Genomic DNA, 25337 nt, shown 5'->3' on the forward strand with positions numbered 1-25337 from the left:
ACAAAATTCGCTCAGCATCCTGGCTGTCTGAATTGCAAATGAGAACAGTCTAAAGAGAATCTGCTTCTTCTGGTGCTTCAAATGTTCAAATATTCTTCGTGCCGAAAGCGCCGCAAAAGAACATCTGGGTTTCTTTCCACTGATAAAATATGCCTGCAGTGACCACTAGTGGATTTTTTCTGGAACTGCACTCCAGACTGATTAGGTACACAGCTCCAAGCCCGGGAGAGTTAAGTTTGCTGTACATAGGCCTGGTTCACACAATGTATGTGCCTATCACATGAACTATTCATCAGTGATTCCACTAGGGTTCGACCTCAAGTCCAACATCCAGGGCTCTGCTCCCCCAGCCACAAGACCAACCGGAGAGCTGCAGAATTCAACACTTGATGACTGTGTGAACATGTGAACATGTTGCTGCTTATACAATTCCTGCTGCTGTTTTTCAATCTGTGATGCCTCATTCACATAGAAGGCACTACTTAGGATTACTATGCAGTTATGGACCTGCACAGATGGAGCCAGCCCATCATGTATAAGGGAACAACATATACATTTCATTCCTTGCCATATAAGGCATTTTTCATTTAGATTTTTTAAATGCTCTTTTATGTAATTTTCTGCTGGTGCTTTTCATCTATTCTATTTTTTGGCTCAGAGAATGTAAAAATAATAATAAATGCTCCAACCCATTACATGTAAGAGGAGCAGCGTTGACAGCCAGTCAGAATTTTGCCAGCCTGGTCAGAATTTCACTTACTGATCAATTGCCAGTTTCATGAATAGCCAGAAAGGTGTGTTTCTTCTTTATGGTAGGAAAGTATTTGTGCAGTATTAAGGACAGTTGTCATTGGGTCAAAATGTCTTAATTCTCTCTCTCTCTCTCTCTCTCTCTCTCTCTCTCTCTCTCTCTCACACACACACACACACACACACACACTTGCAGGAAATACAATTCCTTTTTTGCTGTCACATGCTAAGAATGAAAGAAATAAACTAGTTTTCTTGAAAAGGAATACTACACACACACACACACACACACACACACATACCAGGAACTGAAAGGGAATCCCCTTTCATGATATTTATGTTCAAGCCACTTTTGCCTTCATTGTACAGCTATTTACATTAACTGAAATACCTGAAAAACCTCTTTGACGTGGGGTAACTGAAATGTGCAAACATGATGTCTCCGACGGCATTCAACTCTCTTAAAACTATTGTCTGTCTCCAGCCTTACAGGTCTGCTGATCTATGCCGTTATGAATACTAGAGTGAATGGTACATTGTCAAATGCACAAAACTAGCATTGAGAAATATCTTGAACAAACACCCAATTCACATACTATATATACAAAGTACACAAAACGTGAAGTGCTTGACATTAGAATTGTTTTTATTTGTATGTGGATCCACAATCTATACAGGATATTTACAATGCATGAAAAATGGAAAACTGCACAAAATACAATTGAGGTATAAGCTAAGAGCACAGTATGTTATGTTTCAATAAATAGAATTCAAAATTTGTAAACTAAGTGACCAGATAAATGCATCTTGTTTTACTAAAACCATACAAAATATCTGTTTTTGTATCACATGAGGTAGAGGCCAGCTTTGTGTGTCATGTAATGCAATTACAGCAACTCCAACCGTAGAACTGTACATCATTGGCAAAACGTCAAAAATTATTGGTATGCACCAACCTTTTTAAAAAACTTTTGATTTTATTTTTTAACTCCAGTAATCCCACCTGTTGCCTTGAATGTTTTGCAGGACCTATTAAGTCTATAAATTATTTTCTTTAAAGATCTTGTCGCAATCCAGAAAGGTACTTTATGTTTGTCCAATGACTTTTGTATGCGCCCAGCTGGACAGCAAACCATATATGATATATATGAACAGCAAACCATAGGACATATTGCAAACTAATTTTTAAACTTCAAAAATGATTTGCTGCATGGGCATGATAAACTGCTGGTCCAGGTAAATACCAAAGGTCCTGCTGAGCAAACAGAAGGTGGTCACATGCTGCTCTAGATTGTGGAAATATATTAAGGTATCAGCATCAATAAATACTTTCAAAAGCATCATGAACACATACAAAATAGAAGTTTGTCATAGTCTTGCTTATTCTGGAAGGCAATACAGCTGCATCCAGACATTTACAAACCAATAATTTGTATGGATTCACTAGAGTGATTTAGATACATTACAACTGTGCTTCCTTTCTCTTTAAGGTGAGGTATTTGAAAGAATATAATGGATTGCTATACTTATCAGGATATTCATTTGGGGGGGAATAAGAACTTGTTTCACTGTGCTTGAATATTTCAGAGCACCAGAGAATTCAAAGTATCCTCTATATTGTGGGTTTACAAAAAAAAAGTTGTGCAATCTGTTTAATGTGTGACTTTTGCTTTTATAATAGAGAGCATCTGCAACAACAAAAGTATCAAAAGATTTCCAGGACAGGAATTATGGACTGCCTCACATTACCACAGATGTAATGGATGAAAACGTTGCAGAGCAAGTATAACAAAGAGATCAAGCTGTCACTTCCTGGACAGAGATATTTTACAGCTGCAGCATAAATATTTCAAGCATAGGATTACAAGAGAATTTAAGTATTTTCTTACATTATATTATCAGGGTTTTAAAACATGTTAATGGTATATATTTATCTGCGTTCTCCTGTGCAAAGAAAAAGTTATGCTTTTCTAAGATCAAATGAACTTTAGCATAGGAAGCTGACTTGGAAAGTGTTTGGAGGTCAGCTACATAGCCCTATGAAAATGACTCAAAGGTACATCAGTCAGCCATTCACACAGCTGTTTTTACGGCAAATTCTGCCCTTTCAAACGGAAGCTAAGGGAAAAGTGGAAGTTCAGGTCACTAGAGGCTCCAAGAATGTGGAACTAAGCAGCAGCGAGTAGGCAAAACTGCTTCATAGTACTCTACAGTCCCCACAGCCTAGTCTACTGCAGGGGTTGCATTACGATACCTTAACTATGTACAAATGATTTTACAGCTATCAATATATTAAATATATAATAAAATTAATCCAAGAATGTAAAATATACCCCATAACTACCATGTTTACCTCAAATACTCAAGCTAAGTGATATAAGACCTACTGGAAAGTAAAAGAACAATTTGTCTGAACACACTTCGCTAAAGCTTTTTGATCTAATGCCAAAGGGGTTGTGTCTTCAAGTGCGGATGAAAGTCTTTAGGGCTGCCACAATGGTAAGATACTTCGCTCCCTAACATTTCCTGCAGAGTCTATCGCACCCTGCACTATTTGGTTTTTTTAAAAGCAGGGATACCAAGAAGCAGATTTTTTTCTTAAAAGTATTCTTGGCAGCCTTGCTTCTAATGGTATGGTTTTTAGTGCTTTTCAGAAATATTAATGGAGAAGACAAATTGGAAACAAACCTATCTAAAAGGCCAACACAGGGATGACTTTTTAAAGAAAAGCCTTCAGTAATTATTAACATACAGAATGAGCATGCTAAGTCTAAAAGAGCAAATTTGAATTTACAGGAAAATTTGTCATAGGTCTCTGTAAATGGGCAAAGCCTTGTATGCAGTTCAAGCTATATAGGCATGGAGTAAATCACCCATTAGGTACGTCATGTTAAGAGATAAACATAAGAAACTAGCTGCTGTAAAACATAGACTATTTACAATTTACTACAAAACTATCTCTTGGTGGCTATGGACACCTATGGCACACTTCTATGTATTAATTACTTAACATCTAGGGAAGTCTTATGTAAAGGAGGCTGAAATTAACTGTTCAATTTAAGGGTTACAATTATGATTTCTTTGATTATAAGTTGGTGTGTCATTTGCTTTTACAAATTTTCAGAGACATTAAACAAACCTGAAAGTGGCACTCTCTCTCTCCCTCTCACGTCAACAAATTATTACTACTACAAACGCATCTAAAATATAGTCAAAGTTGCCACATGTTCATCTCCGATATGTGTTGCAACTATAGCAACGTTTAGGACAAACACTGCTGATCTTTGCATTTTAGTTACCAAATCCTGTCTAAATAGAAACATGATAACAAATTGTGACATCATTCGTTCTATAAAACTGCTTTTATAATGGAAAATTGGGGCAGAAAGAAGGAAGGCATTATATTGCAGCAACATTCAGGAAGGATTGTGTCCAAAGTTCAGCGGTGGCTCAACTCTTTCTGTAGCAGAGGACAGAAAACCTGTTGTCCTCCAATAGTTGCTGGGTTCCAAATCTAATCAACCCCAGCCAACTGGGAATGGTCAGGGAGTGATGTGAATTGTAGTCTAGCAGCATCTAGAACAGGCCCATCCAGGCTTCTCCTTGTATTCAGGACAGGAAAGCAAACATTGGCTAACTGCTAGCATCCCAAGAGTTAATTACCAAATGGCTCAAACGCTCTCTTAGAGTCCGTTCAAACATTACATATATTACTAATGAAAGGTGTTAGCAAGTTAACTTGGTTACTGATCAACAGCCACCTCCATAATTGCAAGGAGATTTCCCCAGCTCCTACAATTAGTTATTACCACTGGTCAACAACACACAGCATCTACTTAATGCTTTCCACCTCTACATGGAAGACAGTCTCATGAGATAACTGTGTGAGAAGCAAAATTTTATGTCTGAACTCACCTTTACCTTGCAAAGGGGGGGGGGAGTACTAGATAAAACAGACTCAGAACTTTAAAAATCAAACAGTAGCTTCCATTTCTGACACCCAATAGCAGAACAGTGACCACAATTCAACACAGAGTCAGATGTGCTCACTGATTTTAGTGGGAAGCACAACGATCTATTGGATTACCATTATCACAAAATAAAAGATGATAGCCTATGTTAGTCATACCTCCAAGAGTAGACCCACTGAAATAAATGCATCTGAGTGAGTTAAGTCCATTGATTTCTGTGGGTCAATTCCAACTATGACTAACATTGATATTCCCCATAGTTTTCAGTTTTTAGGTGTGCAATCAATGGATAAATAATCTAGGTTCAGTGATTTTGACCCAAATATAACCTTTTCCCACATATCCCAAGAACTGCTTTAGGAATCTACCTCTGCTGACCACCCTGGGCCACTGGCAATAGTCTTTCTGATTCTGTTTATAGGATCATACTTCCTAAGAAGAAAGTAAGAGATGTGCCAAGAGCAACCAATCAATTTACTTTTGATTGATCACTTGAATGCCTAAACAAGTTAAAGACTGAAACAAGTATGGAATTATTACCAATAAGATAACTTATAATGTAAAACAAGCATGTGTGATACTTAGCTCTACTTCTTCCCCCATTTGTCTGAAATGTGCTAAATAGCAGCAAAATACTTTAGCATGCAAAAAAATAATAATTCACAAGCATGTTGTACTTGAACTAGTAGAATATATGAACAAATAACCTGTTAAGACCAACAGTGGAATATGCTTACCTGCTTTGAAAATGAACACAATCATAATTTATTCTGGCAAAATTAAATATTGAAATTGGTATATTCTACTGCAATAATATTTAAGGATGCAAAACACCCAAACATGTGAGCATAGTATTTCTCATTAAAATTTAGCTATTTCTTCAGTAGTACTGCATTATTATTGAAACAGCAAATAAAGGCATGCAAAACATATTACATGTTAGAAGCACTATGAGGTGAACAGTTAAATGTGGGCAGAGACAGCATTTAGCATTTTTAGCTGCTTAAGATGTACATTTTAGGCAGCAATGTCCAATCCCAAGACTTCGTTTTCTACTAGGTTCAGCTCCAAGCAACCATTTAAAAAAAAACCAACTTTGTGGTGATGTAGAAGCTGACTGCTTGGGATGTAAGCACACAATTGTTTCACCAGGTCTTGATCTCCACCCACAAACTTGGCAGCTGTGTTATGGAGTCTCACAAGTTTGTTTTCCAATCCCTGTGTTATTTAACATCTACATTCAACTGCTGGGGAAATTGTCCAAGAACATGGGGTGTTACGCTATCAACGTCACTCAACCCTTTTATCCTTTGCAACAGGTGCAGGTGTAATGGTTAAGGCCTAATTATAGACACTGGATGTACAAATTCAATCCAGTTAAGATGGATCTGTTTTTGTTGAGAGGTTTGACACCCCAAGAAATTGTGGATTTACCTGTTCTAAGACGGTCATACTTCCCCTTGAATATAAATATAAATTTGAATTTTAAAAAAGGATATAAATTTTCCAGGTTCCTGGATTCAGGGGGTCCTTCTGGATTTTCATTTTTATGTGGCCAGAAGTGTGCTGTACCAGCTTCAGTTTGTGCAAAAGCTGCATTACTTTCTGGGTGGCAAGGTCCTTGCTATTGTTTTGCATGCCCTGGTAACATATTCACCGAACTAATATAATTTGCTTTATATGGAGCTGCCCTTAAAGACAGCCTGGCTCCTGATTTGTGGACTTATCAAAGGAGACAGACTGCGCGGATCCTGTACCCTTAAATCCAGAAATGCACTTATACATTTTATTTTGCCAGGCATTTTAGTCTGTTTCGTTTTATATTGTCACCTGCTTGTTGCTATGTGTGTTATAGTATCGTTTTATGATGCCATTGGTTTCTTTTTATTAATTTAGATTGCTGTGATCACTCTGGGGAGCTGAAAAAAAAGAATTTATTTTATTATTAAGTTTCTATCCCACCCTTACTCCCCCCCCAAAAAAAGCCCAGGCCAGCAAAACGTAACTGGAAATGGTATTCTTAATGGTCCCTAAATAAAGAGTGTGTATTTTTTTAAAATTAAAACATAAATGCTCCGGGTCCACACATGTAGCAGGCCTCCACAACATGCAGATCAGATGGGGATGCACACAGAGTTGGACAGCACTACCTGCAGTTGTCGTTTGCAGAAGTGGCTTGTCAAGTGAGACAGAACCACTATGTTAAGATTCCTAGCTGGTGGGGGTGCTGTTTACCAGGAGGGAGTAGGGGATGTGGCAGGGAGGTTGGGGTGCAAAGGCAGCTACCCTGTATGTGTGCTTGCTGTGATCTGACATCTCCACCCGTTTCCAGTAAGCAACAGCAACTCACTGACTGGAAAGCTAGAGCAGCAGGTCTGTCCTACCCAGTGAGCTGGATCTGGTTGTTTGTGCAAAGGCACCGTTCCATCCCACGATGCAATGCGTATCCCACACACATTTTTGTGGTTTCAATGGCATGCAGCACCTATAGCTAGGACAGGGCAACAAAGCTAGAATTTCTGTGAAATATATTGGTCACGTTGCTTTTTATGTTCAATGATCTGAATGTAGGCCTAGGTTTTGAAGATGATTTCCCCGCCCCTCTTCACCAAAAGCCATTCAAATACAATACTTTGGAGCAATTAGATATTTGTCTACCTGATCTATTTTACCTTCTATATAACAGAACTGCCTTTCCTTCTGGATAACCCAAACTGTACTCAGGTTTCCACCAACAAAACAATTGTCCATTGAAGTTTATACGTAAGCATCTAAAAAAAATAAATTAATAATCCACCAATTTATTTCCCTTCTGTTAATATACTTTATCTGTTTGGTTTCCATTGGAAAAAACACTGGAACTGAACTACTTGATTACTGGCAGCAGCCTATCAGCACACTAAACGTCAGATGTCCCAATAAGGATCTTAGCATTTCTTTTCAAAAGAAGTAAAGGTTTAATAACTATGTTGTTTACAAATGATAGCAATTTTACTTTGCCATTTAAATGAACCTTATTAGCATCACTTTCACAATATCACAGACTCCATTTGTTCCCTCTCAACTTTTAAAATACTTTTAAAATGTCAAGACCACCCACTTTCCTGTGCTCAAAGAAAATCCAGGAATGAGAACTTTATTGCTAATGAAGTAACCCACTCAGCTGAGGGTTAAAATTGCCACTCTACAAAATAAGGCTGACATTTTCAAACTTCCAAAGGTGTTTGGGAATCCTCAAAGAACTGTATCAAAAGTGACCTTTTCTGTCATCATTGCTTGAAGAGTTACCCAAAGAAGCTGAGAGTGAATGGGAAGCTTTGAAAATTAAATATCTCAGTTTCTAATTCAGCAGCTCCTTTTCATAACAGGATTCAGCAGGGTACTGAAAGAATTGGCATTTGGCATTTTAACAGTTAATAACGGACAGTTAACTGTGTGAAAATCTGCATTTTGAAAAATGTTTGCTGTTGAATAATTACCAGTTTGCAGTTCTCAATCCAGCTTTAATAATCAAAATGAAGTATCAGGCTAGAACAATGCATGGCAGCAAATTCTCTACAATCTCTTCTTTCTGCTTTAGATTCTTGGAACTATAAAAACCATTTTATGAAAATGGACTGCATGCAATAGAAAGCAAATATGCAGTTCCTGCATATTTTGAAAGAAACCAAAGTTGCACTCAGTAAAAAGTATATAGAGCCCTCGAAACAGCTTGTAAAATAAAGTTACACTGAGGAGTGTAAAACACTACGGGTTGTATCCAATGCTTCCTCTTCCTCTTCCTCTCCTTGCATGTCCCCCAACATCTGCTCTGGAAGCTCCCCCAACCTACAAGAGCTGATTTGAGGATATGCAGGGGGTTATAGGGGAGAAAAGAAGAAGAGGAAGTTCCACTGTACAAGTGAAAGTCTGCTTTGCGAGCAGAATAGCAGTGCTGGATACAACCAGTGTTTTCAACACTGCTGAAAACCATAAAAAAGAAGGAAAGAAAGCAACATAAATACAGATTTTGTCAGTCTGGAAGTTTTACAAAGGTGTATCATTACAGATTTAAATGCATAAATCGGACACAATCTACTGGGAACTCCTCTTGTGCAAAACGTCATTGAAATGATTGGGAATTGCAACAACTCCTACTCCATTGATGCTCTGCTCACATAGGAAAAGTTCCCCATGATTGTCCCAATACCTTCGCTGATCCATGGCTTGACTTCCCCGTGGCAGGACATTTATTAGCCCTGCTGAGAAAGTGCAGATACAATCTCGTTGGCACTTTCATTTCCCTTTGCCGTTTTTTGAAGACTTCTGAATCTGAAGTTTTAATTCCTTGATCATCATCTCCAACTTTTGCCTCGCTTCTCGTTCCTGTCTCAGTTCATCTTGAAGCTCCTGTCGATCGGCCTCAGCGTGATCCAGCCTCTGCCTTAGCTCTGCCAGCTGCACATTTTTAAAAGGAGAGAAAAGGTTTAAAAACTTCATAATGTATCCCCATCCATACAACTCTAGAAACCATGCAGTTGTTTCTGAAACAACATTAAGTAAGGTATGTACAGACTCGAGCCCACTGACGCGGCAATGTGAGGTGCCTGCTTCAAAAAGTGGAAGCCAAGCGGCAGTCCCCAACTCGCCTCCAATTAGCCGCCAGCAGCACTAGTTTCCAGCAAAATCTCACCACGCAATGCAGTTAAGAGAGGTGCAGAGGCGGGGTGACAGCAAAGGGGAGGCCACAAGCGGCAAAACAGGACATGCAGAATATTCAGTGCATAATAATCAGCATCACGTTTCTATTTATTTATTTATTTGACTTGTATCTCACCCTACCTTCAAAGCAACTTAGCAAAAGGCAAAAATAGACACACATATGTGTGCAGGAGTGGACCTTGGTAATATGCTGGCCTGTGCAAGGCCATAATTTGATCCAAGGCAACAATGACTGTAATCAACATTAAACCACTGTTCATGTTTAATTACAATTTAAGGCAAACAAGCAGGGTGCTGGCGTAGTCAGTTCAAAGATTTCTGCCTTGCTTCTTCCCCACATCACACTGGGAGCAACAACCACAAGTCATGACTTCTCGTGTCGCCTGAATCCAGCTCATGGTTTGTTTTCCTCAAACAATGAAGCAGTAAACCAAGAGCTAACCTTGGCTACTAGTCATGGCTAGTCTTGACATAAACCACAGTTTTAACTTCAGATGTCACAAGAAGTCAAGGCTTGTGGTTTGTTGTGACCAAAAGTGAGGTAGGACCAAAATGGAGAATTTCAAGAAGCATGCACCAGCACATTACTCATTCACATTAAACCACAGTTCAACATTAAGAACCGGGCCATTCTGTCCTCTGGGAAATGCATTCCTCATGACACACATAAGCCAATTTACCAAACAGAAATATGTAGACCAAGATTTGTCTGGAAATAGTGAGCTATAGAAGCCATCTAGTGGAGAGCTTTAGTATAAATTTTACATTTCAGCACAAATGTAACAGGGTTTCTTTACTACCAGCATACTAGAAAGTGTTCCTAACAAATGATTTACAATCTAATGATGGGATCTTACATACACTGGCAACTAGCATAAAGTAAAGGTAAAGGGACCCCTGACCATTAGGTCCAGTCGTGCCCGACTCTGGGGTTGCAGCGCTCATATCGCTCTACTGGCCGAGGGAGCCGGCGTACAGCTTCTGGGTCATGTGGCCAGCATGACTAAGCCGCTTCTGGCGAACCAGAGCAGCACATGGAAACGCCATTTATCTTCCTGCCAGAGCGGTACCTATTTATCTACTTGCACTTTGACATGCTTTCGAACTGCTAGGTTGGCAGGAGCAGGGACTGAACAACAGGAGCTCACCCCGTTGCAGGGATTTGAACCGCCGACCTTCTGATCGGCAAGTCCTAGGCTCTGTGGTTTAACCCACTTTGAAGTAAAATCAGTGGTATACAGGGTCAATTCATGCATGGTTCAGATTGCTTAAGCTACCCATGTACAGGGAAAAATTGTGACCTTTTCTACTACGTACAGTAGTATCTTAGTTGTTGAACAAATCGGCTCCCAAACGCCACAAACCTGGAAATGAGTGTTCCGGTTTGCAAACATTTTTCGGAAGCCAAATGTCCGATGCAGCTTCCGATTGAGTGCAGGAAGCTCCTGCAGCCAATCGGAAACCACACCTTGGTTTTCGAATGGTTCCGGGAGTCTAACGGACTCCTGGAACAGATTTAAGTTCGACAACCAGGGTAACACTGTATAACCTTTAATGAGAACTGGAGTGTTTATACATGAACAGCTCCATCATTAAGTCAGTCTTGTATTTAATGATTCAGTCCAGAGGCAATAGTTGATCGGGAATTCCATGCATAGATTCAACACAGATGTGTGAGAGGGGAGGCAAGAGGGATGGATGTCTCCATTCCTCCTCTAGCAATCTGCTTGGTTTCCAAGTTGGCTGTGGAGGAAAGGAAACCTTTTCCTCCCCTTCAGGTTCTGATCCTCCTCTGCTGGGCCATTTGACAGAAGACTTTTTTTACACTAGCTTAGCATCTTGTGTTTCCATGACAACAATGGGATAAGGGTCTTCCCTTCTTCTTCAACCAGCACAGAAACACCAGCTCCTGGCCTCCTACAAGGCTAGTAAGAACATTTGCAAGCTTGTTTACGAGGGGAAATTCGGCTTGATAACCTTTGGGGTTTCTTTTAACGCTATGATTCTAGGATACGAACTAGGATAACAATCCATTATTGTTGTTATCCTAACTAAAGAAGTATGGACTTGACTCCCATTCAAATAAGAAAAGAGGGAAAGGCCTAACTCTAGTTTCCCCTGTCAGATATCATTCTAATCTCCTCTTCAGAACTAATGCCCCAATGATGTCTTAGATCTGGGCTTCCAGTTCCTCTCTGCCTTAATGGAGGCAGCCCCCATGACAATGGGAGATTGTTGGCAAAGGATTGAGGGTAATTATCCTTGCAAATTCCCCCCAGGGGTGGGGGCAGGGAACGGGCTTCACTTGCAGTACTGGCTCTCACTCCAGCATGGAATGAGAGGGGCAGGGAGGCTCTGAGTGCAAAAGCACTTCGCCTGCCAAAACCCTCCAATAGCGCTATTAAGAAGCAGAGCTTCTCCTGTTAACTAGAGCTTAATTGGACTAAAGTACAGGCGAGTACTAGAAGAGATGAAATCACAAACTGCGGAACTAACCAACTGCAAGGACTTTAAGGTCTGAACTTGAGATAAGACTTAATTCGGTGCAAAAGATGGTGGGGGGAGTGGAGCCTACTGTTTCTTTAAATTTTTCTTCTCTTCATTTATGATTCAGCAACTCTCCTCTGAATGTTAGTTCAAATTATAGTTGTACAAGCAGGGATGGAAGAAATTGGATTATAAATATGGAATACAACATCAAATGGAATTGTGTGTAAAAAAAGGGAAAAGGGAAGGAAGCTCTATTTTGCAAAAGGTTTACGATGGAAACTTAGAGCTGACTCTTCCCCGTCTGTTATTATTTACGAAGTGAACTGAATAACACTAAAAGGACTTGGGATTTAATTTAACTGGAAGTATGATTGCTCATTTATCTTCAGTTGGAAGGAAGGATGAAGGAGTCTGTGAACTGCCAAAGAACTGATAAGGTTCTTTACTGAGTCATCTGCAGTTCGACAGACTGCTCTTCTTCCCGGGGGAGAGGAAAAATGGTGAAAACAGGTTATTTACTGGGACAGAGTGTCTTTTGCAACTGCAAAAAGTTGCAAAGCAATGACGCATGGGACAGAGCTATGGATAAACTTCTGGAACAATGAGATATCAGCTCCAACCAAGGCATGATGAATAACAGCAACAACCGGGGTAACGAAAGACATAGCATCTTAGAAGGACAGGAAGAAACACCACAGACAGAATAATTGCCATACACAGGAAGAACAAGCATACAGTTTGAGTTCCTCACTTGTAGTTTTATAAATCATTTAATGTGTCAACACTCGAAGGCGTTATTAATATTGCAGTTGTTGTATAAGGGATTATTATTATTATGACGGGAATGTAATGGAAATTAATAAGATTTTGGCATGCAGAAATATAGAAAATAATCAAATCTAACATGCGGGGGGGCACTTTATCTAAATTATATAATATGGAATTTGAACAATTGGTATTAATAATTGTATTATAAATTGATTTTGTTATAATGAGGCTATTATTGGATTGTAATTGAAAACTAATAAAAAATATTATTTTAAAAAAGGATGTCTTAGATCTAGAGGAATTGTAAACTCATTGTAATCTGCCAGTCAGTACACTCAAGGGAATACTATTCATGACACCCAAAGGTGTAAGCCTCAAGCCACAATTCAGTGGGAAAGTAAAATCCCCTGCCTTAAATATATCAAAACTATGGTTCTTTTGGATTAGTCAGCTGACTGTGGTAGAGCCAACTCACTAGCATCTCTAATAAGGGCTTTAGTCCATTATTTAAGAAGATAAATTGGGGAAGAAGGGGGAGAGAGACATACCTAGTTAATAAAACTGAAAAAGCTTAAATTAATCCATAATAGAACTAAGGCACAAAAATAGATCAGTGTACTGACTGGAATTGAAAAATGAATTTAACATAAAAACTATATGAGGAATACTTTTACAGTCCCTGCTTGGTACAGAAAATCAACCGTACTCAACACATGCCAGTCTTTTAAAGCATGCTGATATTTGTGGTTCCAGTGGTGATACCAAATGCTTAATAAAACCCATTCTATAATCAGGGAGGATAATTTTTTAACAAGAATTTAGGGGACATACCAAACATATCAAAAATTTAAGTCAGGCATCATCATCATCATAATACATTAAACCATCTTATTTAAAACTGTCTATAGAGGGTGTGTGGGTGTGGCTGTATTGACCCAAACCCACTGTTATTTATTTATGGATTTAAATGCATAATTTCTGTATCTGTTACAAGTTTTACATGCCTTTGCAATATAAAGTATTTTCTGCTATTTGCTATGTTCCAGCAGCAATTTCATAGGTAATTAACAAGCGAAGACCTCCAACAACCAGGTTAAACTAATGTTTTGTGCTCACCTGAGCTGCATATTCTGCTTCTTTGTCCTTTTCCAAGTTAGAATCGCAGGTACATTTTTGCTTTATTACCTGCTCTAACTTCTTCTCCAAGTCCCTTTGCTCAACATAAAACTCTTGCATTCTTTGAGCATGCTCAGTCTGCAAAGATTCAAGTTCTTTTTGCAAATTCTGCTGCTCTTCTGTTAACTCCTTCATGGCTTTTGAACTACTTAACATTTCTACTTCCTGTGAAGAAAATGACCAGAATTACACAATGTTAGCAACACCACAAAAGCACAAAGCATTTATTTCTATACTGCAAACTTCTACGGTTACTGTCATTTTTGTTATGCAGAATATAGCTTCAAGTTTTGTGGCACTTATTTGAAACCAGAGAATAAATTTCATGTTCTTGGCAGCTTTAAAATGTTCTCAAAGCCTAATGTTATTTAGTGCCATCACTATACATTTTCTTTAAGCTACCTTCAATTTTGAAACCAAATATTGGGATGGGAAAGTTTTTTTTTAAATGTTTAATGCTTTTAATGTTTTTAATATTTTGCCGCCCAGAGTGGCTTGGGCAACCCAGTCAGATGGGCAGGATACAAATAATAAAATTCTATCAGCTTCAAGGAGAGACATATGTGCCTGGAGGAACTGCACACCACTAACTGATGGAATCTAGCAAGCATATTTACATCTAGCCAGCAACTACATCGGGGTCGGCAAGGTTTACCTCGCCTGGGCCAGTTCACTCCAGCTGAGCACGCCTGCGATTGCCGGTGTCTGCGCAGATGCAATTTCCGGCGTCTGCGCATGCACAGACGCGATTTCCGGTGCCACAGAAGCAAGTTCCCGCACCGTGCTGCCCCGGTTTAGCGCAGCGCACGGGGATTTGCCGATCGGGTGGCTCGGTTAGGGGGCGGCTCATGGGCTGGTCAAACAACCCCCATGGGCTGCTTGTGGCACATGGGCCTTAAGTTGCCGATCCCTGAACTGCATGAAGGTTTAAGGGGGGATATGAAGTATCCAACAATGCACCCAGATCTTTGTTCATGCTTCTCTGGCTCACAGGCTACATGATTCAATTTGATATCTCCACTTGTTATGCACAAGCAGCTCTTGCTACTTACTCAGGGCACACTGCAGAATAAGGTATTTCAAACTTACACTGATCGTATTTACTCTTATCTGAGTGAAGCCTCACACTGTCAAAGGGCAGTGTACACCAATCTAGAAATACTTAATACTTTTAAACAACGCAAGCAAGAGTCATTAATAGACACTCAAACCACAGAAGGGCTCTTGTGTTAAGGTTTCATACCACAAGTAAATAGAAAAGCTGGCAGAGAGCTGGTACAAAGATAATCGCACTAATTAAGCCCTTAATCCTTTGCAGCAGAGTGAATTTCATGCTTATTTAACATGCTAATGTTACACATAAGAATTAAGATTGTGTAAACACCTAAAGTCTACTTGATTCACTTTTTCTACACAATACTGGAGCCAAGTGTTAAACAGTAGGCTTCAGCAAGGCACTCCTAATTCAGAAAACTTGATCAAACCCCAGTCCAGGTCCCAAATGCAATGAGGTGGCTTGCACAGCCCCTAATTAAAAATTAGTATTTAAAACCCTAATTAAACATGTGGTTGGTAGTGGTGAGAAAGAGGCAATGGCTCCATAATCTTCTTCTCCCCCCACACCCCACTGATAGCTATGGTTTGCTCCAGGTAGACCTGACCTGAGGTGATCTGGAGCTGCCTCAGCCCACTTTAGATAAATCTTGAATCAGGTCAAATCAAACTTGGTTCAGTTCAGGATCCAGGATTTGTCTGGAACCAGATGCACAACCCTATTCTGTAGCAGCAGAGTACTATATGGAATGCTGAAAGATTGTTCCGTACGGGTTCAGATAGTTTTTTGTATATACTAAATGATACCCTTTCTCCCACATTCAAGACAAAATTGTACTGGCGGTGGTTAAATCAGTCTTGTAATTTAATCCACAAAATTAATCACCAATATCAATTTACAGGAGCCTATGCTAGTTCGAAAGCACGTCAAAGTGCAAGTAGATAAATACGTCAAAGTGCAAGTAGATAAATAGGTACCGCTCCGGCAGGAAGGTATACGGCATTTCCGTGTGCTGCTGTGGTTCGCCAGAAGCGGCTTAGTCATGCTGGCCACATGACCCGGAAGCTGTATGCCGGCTCCCTCAGCCAATAAAGCGAGATGAGCGCCGCAACCCCCGAGTCGGCCACGACTGGACCTAATGGTCAGGGGTCCCTTTACCTTTACTTTATGCTAGTTACCAGTGATTTGTGGCCTAGAGGTAGAAAAGGGGAGGCGTGGCAATCAAGTGTTGTAGAACTCCCTACTTAATTCCCTATAGGCAACTCTTAGTGGCTATCTACAACCTCAGTTTTGTGTCTAATGCTATCTCAAGTATCCCCATTCCGGACTTCCAATCCTTTGCATTTTGTGTAAGGAACCTCTGGACAGAATATTTCCAGAGCACTTCCTCCAGTGCAGACACACAGTCTACAATGTAAGAATTTATAATTATGTAGTCATGGCATTTTAGCATACAATAATAAAAAAGCATATCCAGGTGGTGACTTTAGACTCTAAAGATTATTCCAGTAACACCTGAGGTTTGGCAGCCAAGTCAGCAATTTCAGGATTATATTAGTTTATAGTATATTAAGTTAATGTGACTTGAAATGAGGAGACAAGCCTTTACCTTGTACGATCCTATCTGTGTATTACTGTAGTTAACACTTCACGGTAATCAAGATTTAAAACCACTACAAAAAGTTATGCGACAAGCAGGTTTCAGAAGACAGAACAAAGCTAAATCAAATACATGCCATACCATCTGAAGATGTTGCTTCTTCTGCAAAATTGTATGTAGCTTTTCTTGCTGTTTTATATAGGTTTTCATTACATCTTCCATCATTTTCCCTTTGTCATCATCACAGCCAGTATCACGTGGAAGAGTCTGAGATGAAGTTTGTGCACTGCTGATTACTTCTACCACGTCTTCTGTAGTCACTTTGGAAGAGATCTGTTCAGCTTTCCTTCTGCTTGCAGGTTTAATGGATACAGGCCGCTCTATAGGAGTCAAAAAGGTAGGAAAAGTAATGATTGTTGAAATGCTACACTGGAAAGCAGCTGCACGTTACAAGATGCAAGTGTACAGAAAGATGTTTCTTTTTCCTACTCACCTGAATTAGCACACACTTCTGTACTAAGTTTCAAATCAACTTTCTCTTGTACTTCAAGAGAAAGATCCTGAAAGAAAATGGCTTTTTTACGTTTGCCACCGCTGTGTTGCTTCACTGACTGTCCCGGTAGAGATTTAATTACCTCTGAAATCTTCTCTGCGGTTTTAGTAGCTTCTTTACATTGTGGCACAGAAGAGGTAAGAGATACATTGGGAGCAACCATTTTATCACACATATAGAAGTAGTAGCTGGAAACAAAAAAATAAAAAAGCAGAATTAATAAAAATTATTTAAATCAACTGAATTTGAACCAAGCATGAATTATTATTACATCTTAGGTTTTAAAACCTGGGAACATGAATTAATTTGGCTTTGGTTATACGAGAACAGATTTAAAATGGAAATCTGTTTTAAAGCAGTTGTGCATATTCATTTAGTTTAACAGGATAAAAAACAAATCAACTAAGGAAAGCAAGATAGAAACCAAATCAACTAGTTGCTATCATGAGATATGAATGGCACATTGGCAAGGATGAATAAAGAGAAAGTTTTAGTTTTTGTGTATTACTACAGTACCTCACCTTATTCAACTCTGTGCTCTTGAAAATTTGCATAATGCTTTTAGGCTATTGCTTTATCACATAGATTTAACTGTATATTATACAAAACTATGAGTGCTCAAATTGTGCAGAAGATGCCACTCATATTGCATAAATAAACCACATTATAGTAATGGAGCAACTTCGCTTTTCCCACAGATGAATATCAGCAGGGTTACAGCTGTGAGTTTAAAGACAGAGCAGATTAATTCCTAGCAAAACCAGTTCCTTCCCTTATTAACCAACAAAGGAACCCTACCATTTTAAGTTTTCGCTTATTTACCTGAGGACCGCATAGTTTATGTGGGAATGGCTGCACCAGTGTTTCTGCTCCCAAAAACTGCATCTGCAAGCAAATTGCTACAGAGCAGGTAATAAATGCCTGTGTTCTCAGATTGGAGACACATATAGGAAAATTATATAGTATAAAGAAGCTGCACCGCAGCAGCTAAAGAGCTGTCATCAGCTTTGTAGACAGTCTTAATACATTTAAAGAAAGACCACCCTTTAGTATAAGATTCCCATGGTGGCAGACAATTCATGGAGATGAAACTAATAAAATAATTCTCAAGTGGAAATGAAAAAAAATTCTATGTGTAGCAGGCATAAAAGATGTCCAGCATAAAACCACAACCTAAAGCCAGTTACAGAACATGCTGAAATGTCCTTTCAGTGCTTGGCATTTGTATTTGCCCAGACATCAGGGCTGGCACCAGGAGAAATCCTCTAAGGAGGGCATGCTAAATATGGCCTTCTCACTATCCACTGAACTTCAGGAAGTGGTGTAACCCTCAGATGAGGGCCACTGATGAATAATGAAGAGTTCAGGTAATCTCATACTGTAGCAGATGACCCTTCATATAACCTAGTCCAAGCCTCTATTCATCACATCCGTCCCACCCTCCAAAATTTGCAATATAGAAAATGATAACACCACCGTGTTCTGCAGGTTCTTGTACACTACCTCGGCAATCCTGTGTACATGGAAGTGCTTTGAACACTAACAGCAGCATATAAATCCTAAAAGCATACTTTCAAAAGTGCAGCGTTTGCAGCCTCAACTACTCTTATTTCCTATGCAGTTTAAATAATATTTTATTCCCAATATCAACTACACGGGAATTCATACTGCTATTAAGAAAAGGAAGGTGCAAAGAACACAATTAACTAAGCAAATTTTAGTCACAGAATCATAGAATTGCATAGTTGGAAGGGAATATGAGGGTCATCGAGCCCACCCTGCGAGGCAGGAAACTTTTGTGCAACATGGAACTCAAACCCATGACCTTGACATTAACAGCTTCATGCTGTACCAACTAAGCTTGTTTTAACATTTTCTCTTCCATTTTCCTGTTTTTGCATTTGTGTTACGCTGTAGAAATCTGAAATAATAATGTGCAATTAAAAAAAAATGTTTTAAATAAATTCTCTTTGGGGGATGGAAGCCAGATACATTTTGAAAGCTATTACGAATACTTGGGACAGAGGGAATCTGTTTGGCTGGTAGATATGTGACCATAATGAAGCAATGTGCTCTGTTTGTGAAATTAGCTGAGGAACGGCGCATGTGATAATTCAACTGCTACATCAGCATTATACAGACATGTCATCAGCAGAGCAGAGCTTCCCATGGTTTCAGTGAGCTGTGAAGCGTGTCAACTCTTCACATGGTTGAAAGACAGCTGCATTTAATTTGTGAGACTGACTGACAACTATACAGCGCAAGTGGAGTCTCCCATGCAGCAATTTAATGTTAAAACAACTTTTGAATATAGATTGAAGTTGCTATTGCACAGACCCACACACATACACAGTGCAACAATATATGCTCAATTAACTCTGGACCAAATCTAGCCTGAGAAAAGCAGCTCCTTGACAGGCTGATACAAATCACCCCTCACCGCCATCCGCTTTAGGAATCTGCTTCCTAACTACATTGGTACTTGCTGCTGTAACACATCCAGCTTTACATTAGCCTAAATTGTATATGTCGGCAAGTCTAAGAGAGAGGCAACAGAGAAATCTGTGTCAACTACAGCAGGGTAATCAACCTTGCAGGTAAGTGGGAAGAGCTCAGCTTGGAGAAAAATGCAAGTGGGGCAGAACTGGATTGCTTGCAGGGGTACCGTATTTTTCGCACCATAGGACGCACTTTTTCCCTCCTAAAAAGCAAGGGAAAATGTGTGTGCGTCCTATGGAGCGAATGCAGGCTTTCGCTGAAGCCTGGAGAGTGAGAGGGGTCGGTGCGCACCGACTCCTCTCGCTCTCCAGGCTTCAGGAAGCTATCTGCTAGCAGAGGGAGACCCAGCTCTCCCACCGCTAGCGGAGCGCTGCATTAATCCCGAAGCTTGGGGCGTGCGGAGCTCCGCGCGACGTCGCGGGGCTCTCCCAGGGCTAGCGGACCACTGCGCTAATCCCGAAGCTTGGGGCGTGCGGAGCTCAGCACGCCCCAAGCTTCTGGGTGCCGGCAAGGTCTCCGCTAGCGCTGGGAGAGCCCCGCGACGTCGCGCGGCTCTCCCAGGGCTAGCGGACCACTGCGCTAATCCCGAAGCTTGGGGCGTGCGGAGCTCAGCACGCCCCAAGCTTCTGGGTGCCGGCAAGGTCTCCGCTAGCCCTGGGAGAGCCCCGCGACGTCGCGCGGCTCTCCCAGGGCTAGCGGACCACTGCGCTAATCCCGAAGCTTGGGGCGTGCGGAGCTCAGCACGCCCCAAGCTTCTGGGTGCCGGCAAGGTCTCCGCTAGCCCTGGGAGAGCCCCGCGACGTCGCGCGGCTCTCCCAGGGCTAGCGGACCACTGCGCTAATCCCGAAGCTTGGGGCGTGCGGAGCTCAGCACGCCCCAAGCTTCTGGGTGCCGGCAAGGTCTCCGCTAGCCCTGGGAGAGCCCCGCGACGTCGCGCGGCTCTCCCAGGGCTAGCGGACCACTGCGCTAATCCCGAAGTTTGGGGCGTGCGGAGCTGAGCGCGCCCCAAGCTTCTGGGTGCCGGCAAGGTCTCCGCTAGCCCTGGGAGAGCCCCGCGACGTCGCGCGGCTCTCCCAGGGCTAGCGGACCACTGCGCTAATCCCGAAGCTTGGGGCGTGCGGAGCTCAGCACGCCCCAAGCTTCTGGGTGCCGGCAAGGTCTCCGCTAGCCCTGGGAGAGCCCCGCGACGTCGCGCGGCTCTCCCAGGGCTAGCGGACCACTGCGCTAATCCCGAAGCTTGGGGCGTGCGGAGCTCAGCACGCCCCAAGCTTCTGGGTGCCGGCAAGGTCTCCGCTAGCCCTGGGAGAGCCCCGCGACGTCGCGCGGCTCTCCCAGGGCTAGCGGACCACTGCGCTAATCCCGAAGTTTGGGGCGTGCGGAGCTGAGCGCGCCCCAAGCTTCTGGGTGCTGGCAAGGTCTCCGCTAGCCCTGGGAGAGCCCCGCGACGTCGCGCGGCTCTCCCAGGGCTAGCGGACCACTGCGCTAATCCCGAAGTTTGGGGCGTGCGGAGCTGAGCGCGCCCCAAGCTTCTGGGTGCCGGCAAGGTCTCCGCTAGCCCTGGGAGAGCCCCGCGACGTCGCGCGGCTCTCCCAGGGCTAGCGGACCACTGCGCTAATCCCGAAGTTTGGGGCGTGCGGAGCTGAGCGCGCCCCAAGCTTCTGGGTGCTGGCAAGGTCTCCGCTAGCCCTGGGAGAGCCCCGCGACGTCGCGCGGCTCTCCCAGGGCTAGCGGACCACTGCGCTAATCCCGAAGTTTGGGGCGTGCGGAGCTGAGCGCGCCCCAAGCTTCTGGGTGCTGGCAAGGTCTCCGCTAGCCCTGGGAGAGCCCCGCGACGTCGCACGGCTCTCCCAGGGCTAGCGGACCACTGCGCTAATCCCGAAGTTTGGGGCGTGCGGAGCTGAGCGCGCCCCAAGCTTCTGGGTGCCGGCAAGGTCTCCGCTAGCCCTGGGAGAGCCCCGCGACGTCGCGCGGCTCTCCCAGGGCTAGCGGACCACTGCGCTAATCCCGAAGCTTGGGGCGTGCGGAGCTCAGCACGCCCCAAGCTTCTGGGTGCCGGCAAGGTCTCCGCTAGCCCTGGGAGAGCCCCGCGACGTCGCGCGGCTCTCCCAGGGCTAGCGGACCACTGCGCTAATCCCGAAGCTTGGGGCGTGCGGAGCTCAGCACGCCCCAAGCTTCTGGGTGCCGGCAAGGTCTCCGCTAGCCCTGGGAGAGCCCCGCGACGTCGCGCGGCTCTCCCAGGGCTAGCGGACCACTGCGCTAATCCCGAAGTTTGGGGCGTGCGGAGCTGAGCGCGCCCCAAGCTTCTGGGTGCTGGCAAGGTCTCCGCTAGCCCTGGGAGAGCCCCGCGACGTCGCGCGGCTCTCCCAGGGCTAGCGGACCACTGCGCTAATCCCGAAGTTTGGGGCGTGCGGAGCTGAGCGCGCCCCAAGCTTCTGGGTGCTGGCAAGGTCTCCGCTAGCCCTGGGAGAGCCCCGCGACGTCGCACGGCTCTCCCAGGGCTAGCGGACCACTGCGCTAATCCCGAAGCTTGGGGCGTGCGGAGCTCAGCGCGCCCTAAGCTTCTGGGTGCTGGCAAGGTCTCCGCTAGCCCTGGGAGAGCCCCGCGACGTCGCGGGGCTCTCCCAGGGCTAGCGGAGACCTTGCCGGCGCCCAGAAGCTTGGGGCACGCTGAGCTCCGCACGCCCCAAGCTTCGGGATTAGCGCTCCGCTAGCCGTGTCTAGGCTGCGGATAGCAGCCTGCTTCCCGGAGCGTCGGGCGCCCTGAAAGCAGAGCTCCCGGCGCTTTGGGAACACATCCGCAGCATGGGGACCCTTGCAGGAGCTCCCCGCAAGCTTCCCCACGCTGCGGATAGCAGCCTGCCGCCCGGCGGGTGGGGCACCCTGAAGCAGAGCGCCCCTCGCGCCAGGCATACATCCGCAGCGTGGGGAGCCCTGCAGCAGTTCCCCACAAGGCTCCCCAAGCTGCGGATAGCAGCCTGCCGCCCGGCGGGTAGGGCGCCCTGAAGCAGAGCGCCCCGCGCGCTAGGCAGACATCAGCCAGCCCCACAAGCTCGGGGGACAGCAGGGAGGCGCAGCGCCACTATCCCGCTGTTCCTCGACCTGGTTCGGTTTCCCTGACCTGCTTTTGGGGGGGAAATAAAGGGAAAATTTTTTTCCTTTATTTCCCCCCAAAAAAACTAGGCGCGTCCTATGGTCCGGTGCGTCCAATCGTGCAAAAAATACGGTAAGTCCATAGCATAGTAAAGAGAAAGCTCTAAAGCAAAAGGTGCTGGTAACTGAAGGGCTGAAGAGCTGGGATAGAAGAGCCAGGAGACACAACAGGTTGCAAGAGCACAGTGAAAGTGCTGTTACACTTGCACTGGTCTGGTCCCAAAAGATGGAAGGAGCAAGGAACAAAGAATCCACTTCTTGAGCCTCCTCCTTTCAACATCCGCTTGACAAAGCTTAAAAGGCCCATATCCCGGGCAGCCAACTTCAGTCACTCAAGCAACTATGTAGTAATTTTTCCTACATATGCACCTTAAGTGTTCAAGCAAGTCTTCTCTTAGCAGCTGGTTTAAGTCCCTGGAGGAAAAGAATGAAGGTGGTCCCAGACAGGTGTTTATTGCAGAATCAGTGCTGCTTAGGCACAGATGTTTTTCACCATACTCACAAGACATCACCAAAATGCCAGCTGGATTTCACCTTCATGTGGAAGATGCAATGCATAAAAATAACAGCTGCATGTGGAAGGTCATTAACAAATTTTGGGGGGTGGGCTGTTTGTCCCGTGAGGTGACATTTGGGTGTGTGGCCTTTATCGCTGCACAATACTTTCATTTGCTCCTTACCTGATCACACAAGCTAGCTGTTTTGTTTCTGGTGGCTGAAACTTCATAATTGAGTATGACCATTTCCATCAATTGCCCATGCTGAAGTCACAAATAAATATTAGCAACCTGGTGCGAAGGAACTGTTCTCTCAGGAATGCCACAGAGCACATGCAATAGATTACCTTGGAGTCTGGAGTACATACACTGGGCTCTATTAATATATGTTTGTTAATAAGGTGCTTTTGCACAAGACCTCTATGAATCTTGCACAAAACTTATACAAGTCAAGTAAATATCACTCTTGCACAAAAGCTCAGTTTTACAAAGAAATCAAGAGTTGTAAAACAGCAACTGCAGTGAGTGTACCAAAAGGAAAAGAAAGAAAAAAAAGAGTAGAAACTGCTTTGTAAGAAGTGGCCCATAATACCAAAATTCAGCTCTAGATTGGTCTAGAGCAGAATGGGGTATATCTGGCCCTCCATATGCTTTTGGATTACAAATTCTGTAATTCCTGGCTGAGGCCAGGATACTTATAATTCTGAAGGGAGATAGAATCCAACAATATATGAGGAATCACAGCCTCCACATCCCTGGCTCAGGAGGCCTATAATTATTTCTTAAGAAATAGTTTCTTAAGACACGTTACATATGTGACCAAACTCTAGAACGTTCACTTATCCTTGCGCAAAATATGGACTACCCCTCTAAACTTCAAGTTGTGCATTCACTGCTTATATTATTGACAAAAGGATGTTTACCTGGGATGCATGAATGAGTGCGGCTGATTAACGGAATCTGCTTCCTGCTTTACAACTGGATACCATTGTTGAAATTCTAGGTTATACTGAGAATCTGCCTGAGGAGAGAAAAAAATCAGCATTTATGTTTTATGATACAACATTCCAGTTGTGAGAGTTATGATCTGGAGGAACTGCTTTACAATTATTTCTCCAATGTCATCAAATTAGGCAGGAGAAATTACAAGGCAACAAAACAGAAGCAACAGTAGAAAAGCAAGATTACCTCAGTTTCCCCCATTCCAATTACAGATGAAAGAATTAGCAGCTTTCTTGAAAACTGGTCACCTTCCAGCTTTTTTTACTACAATAAATATACTATGCCACACATAGGACCCTGCTCTGGACAATGCTCCCATACTGGCATGGGGTGGGCTTGAAAGACTCCCATGAGTGACCAAAAGTGATCCTGTGCTTCTTTTGATCAAAGTACATGCTTCAGAAATATTCATATATTGCGTCAATGGCAGCATGTGGAATTTTAATTCAAGGTTCTTAATACCATCATCATAGCAATGTATATCAGTATGAAACCTTCATAATGGATAAAGATGGGAAAGGAGCTAGGGTTTCCGCGGCCAGATAAAATACTTATTTCAAATATGACAGCTTCAAAGAACCTTGAGAATTTCAACTTTCATTTCTGAAGGTTCAGCAAGTATAGGACATGACTGCGGAGAATGAACAAACAATGTTGTTCTTCCCTCGGTGAAGGAGCACCCGTAGAATAATAACTGAAAAATCTCAGATCAGGAAGCCTAGTTACTGGCTTCAGCCTCTTTCTTTTAACCAGAAAGCAAATTAGTCAGGTAGATTTTTATAGAAAAAAGTAACGAGAAGGAGCTGGCAGAAGTCTAGATGCAAACCTTGTCTGCAAAAGCCACACGGCTTTGCCACTTCAAAATGTGTTTCACACATATACATCAAACAATATTTCTTCTGTAGGAAAAGTGTTGTATTGGGATAAACTGGGCCACTTCAAATGGGACGAAAAGCCTAAATGGAAAGCACTACTGCATGTGAAATAGCATCTCAACTTGTGTGATAACTGAAAATTGCTATGACTGAGAATTTCAGAGATGTAGAATTAATTCAGTTTTACCATTAGCCCATGACCTTGCCTTCTCGTTGTTCTATCCCAGCTAACAAAGCATAAATCTAAGTTC

At 43.0% G+C, this 25337-nt stretch overlaps 1 protein-coding gene across 1 annotated transcript in view; it reads right to left on the minus strand.

Annotated features, from left to right (window-relative positions):
• Nucleotides 1-1375: 1375 nt before the first annotated feature.
• The window catches only part of SKIL (SKI like proto-oncogene), a 34472-nt gene continuing 10510 nt past the window's right edge, over nt 1376-25337 (minus strand). The window contains exons 3-7 of the mRNA XM_081190232.1: nt 24133-24230; nt 17004-17251; nt 16652-16890; nt 13797-14021; nt 1376-9158 (exon numbers count right to left, since the gene is read on the minus strand). Coding sequence (XP_081046358.1) covers nt 8997-9158; nt 13797-14021; nt 16652-16890; nt 17004-17251; nt 24133-24230 — 972 coding nt within the window. The 3' untranslated portion in view covers nt 1376-8996. The remainder of the gene's footprint in view (nt 9159-13796; nt 14022-16651; nt 16891-17003; nt 17252-24132; nt 24231-25337) is intronic.

Source organism: Podarcis bocagei (genome assembly GCF_964188305.1).
Source record: "Podarcis bocagei genome assembly, chromosome: 4".
NCBI lineage: Eukaryota > Metazoa > Chordata > Lepidosauria > Squamata > Lacertidae > Podarcis > Podarcis bocagei.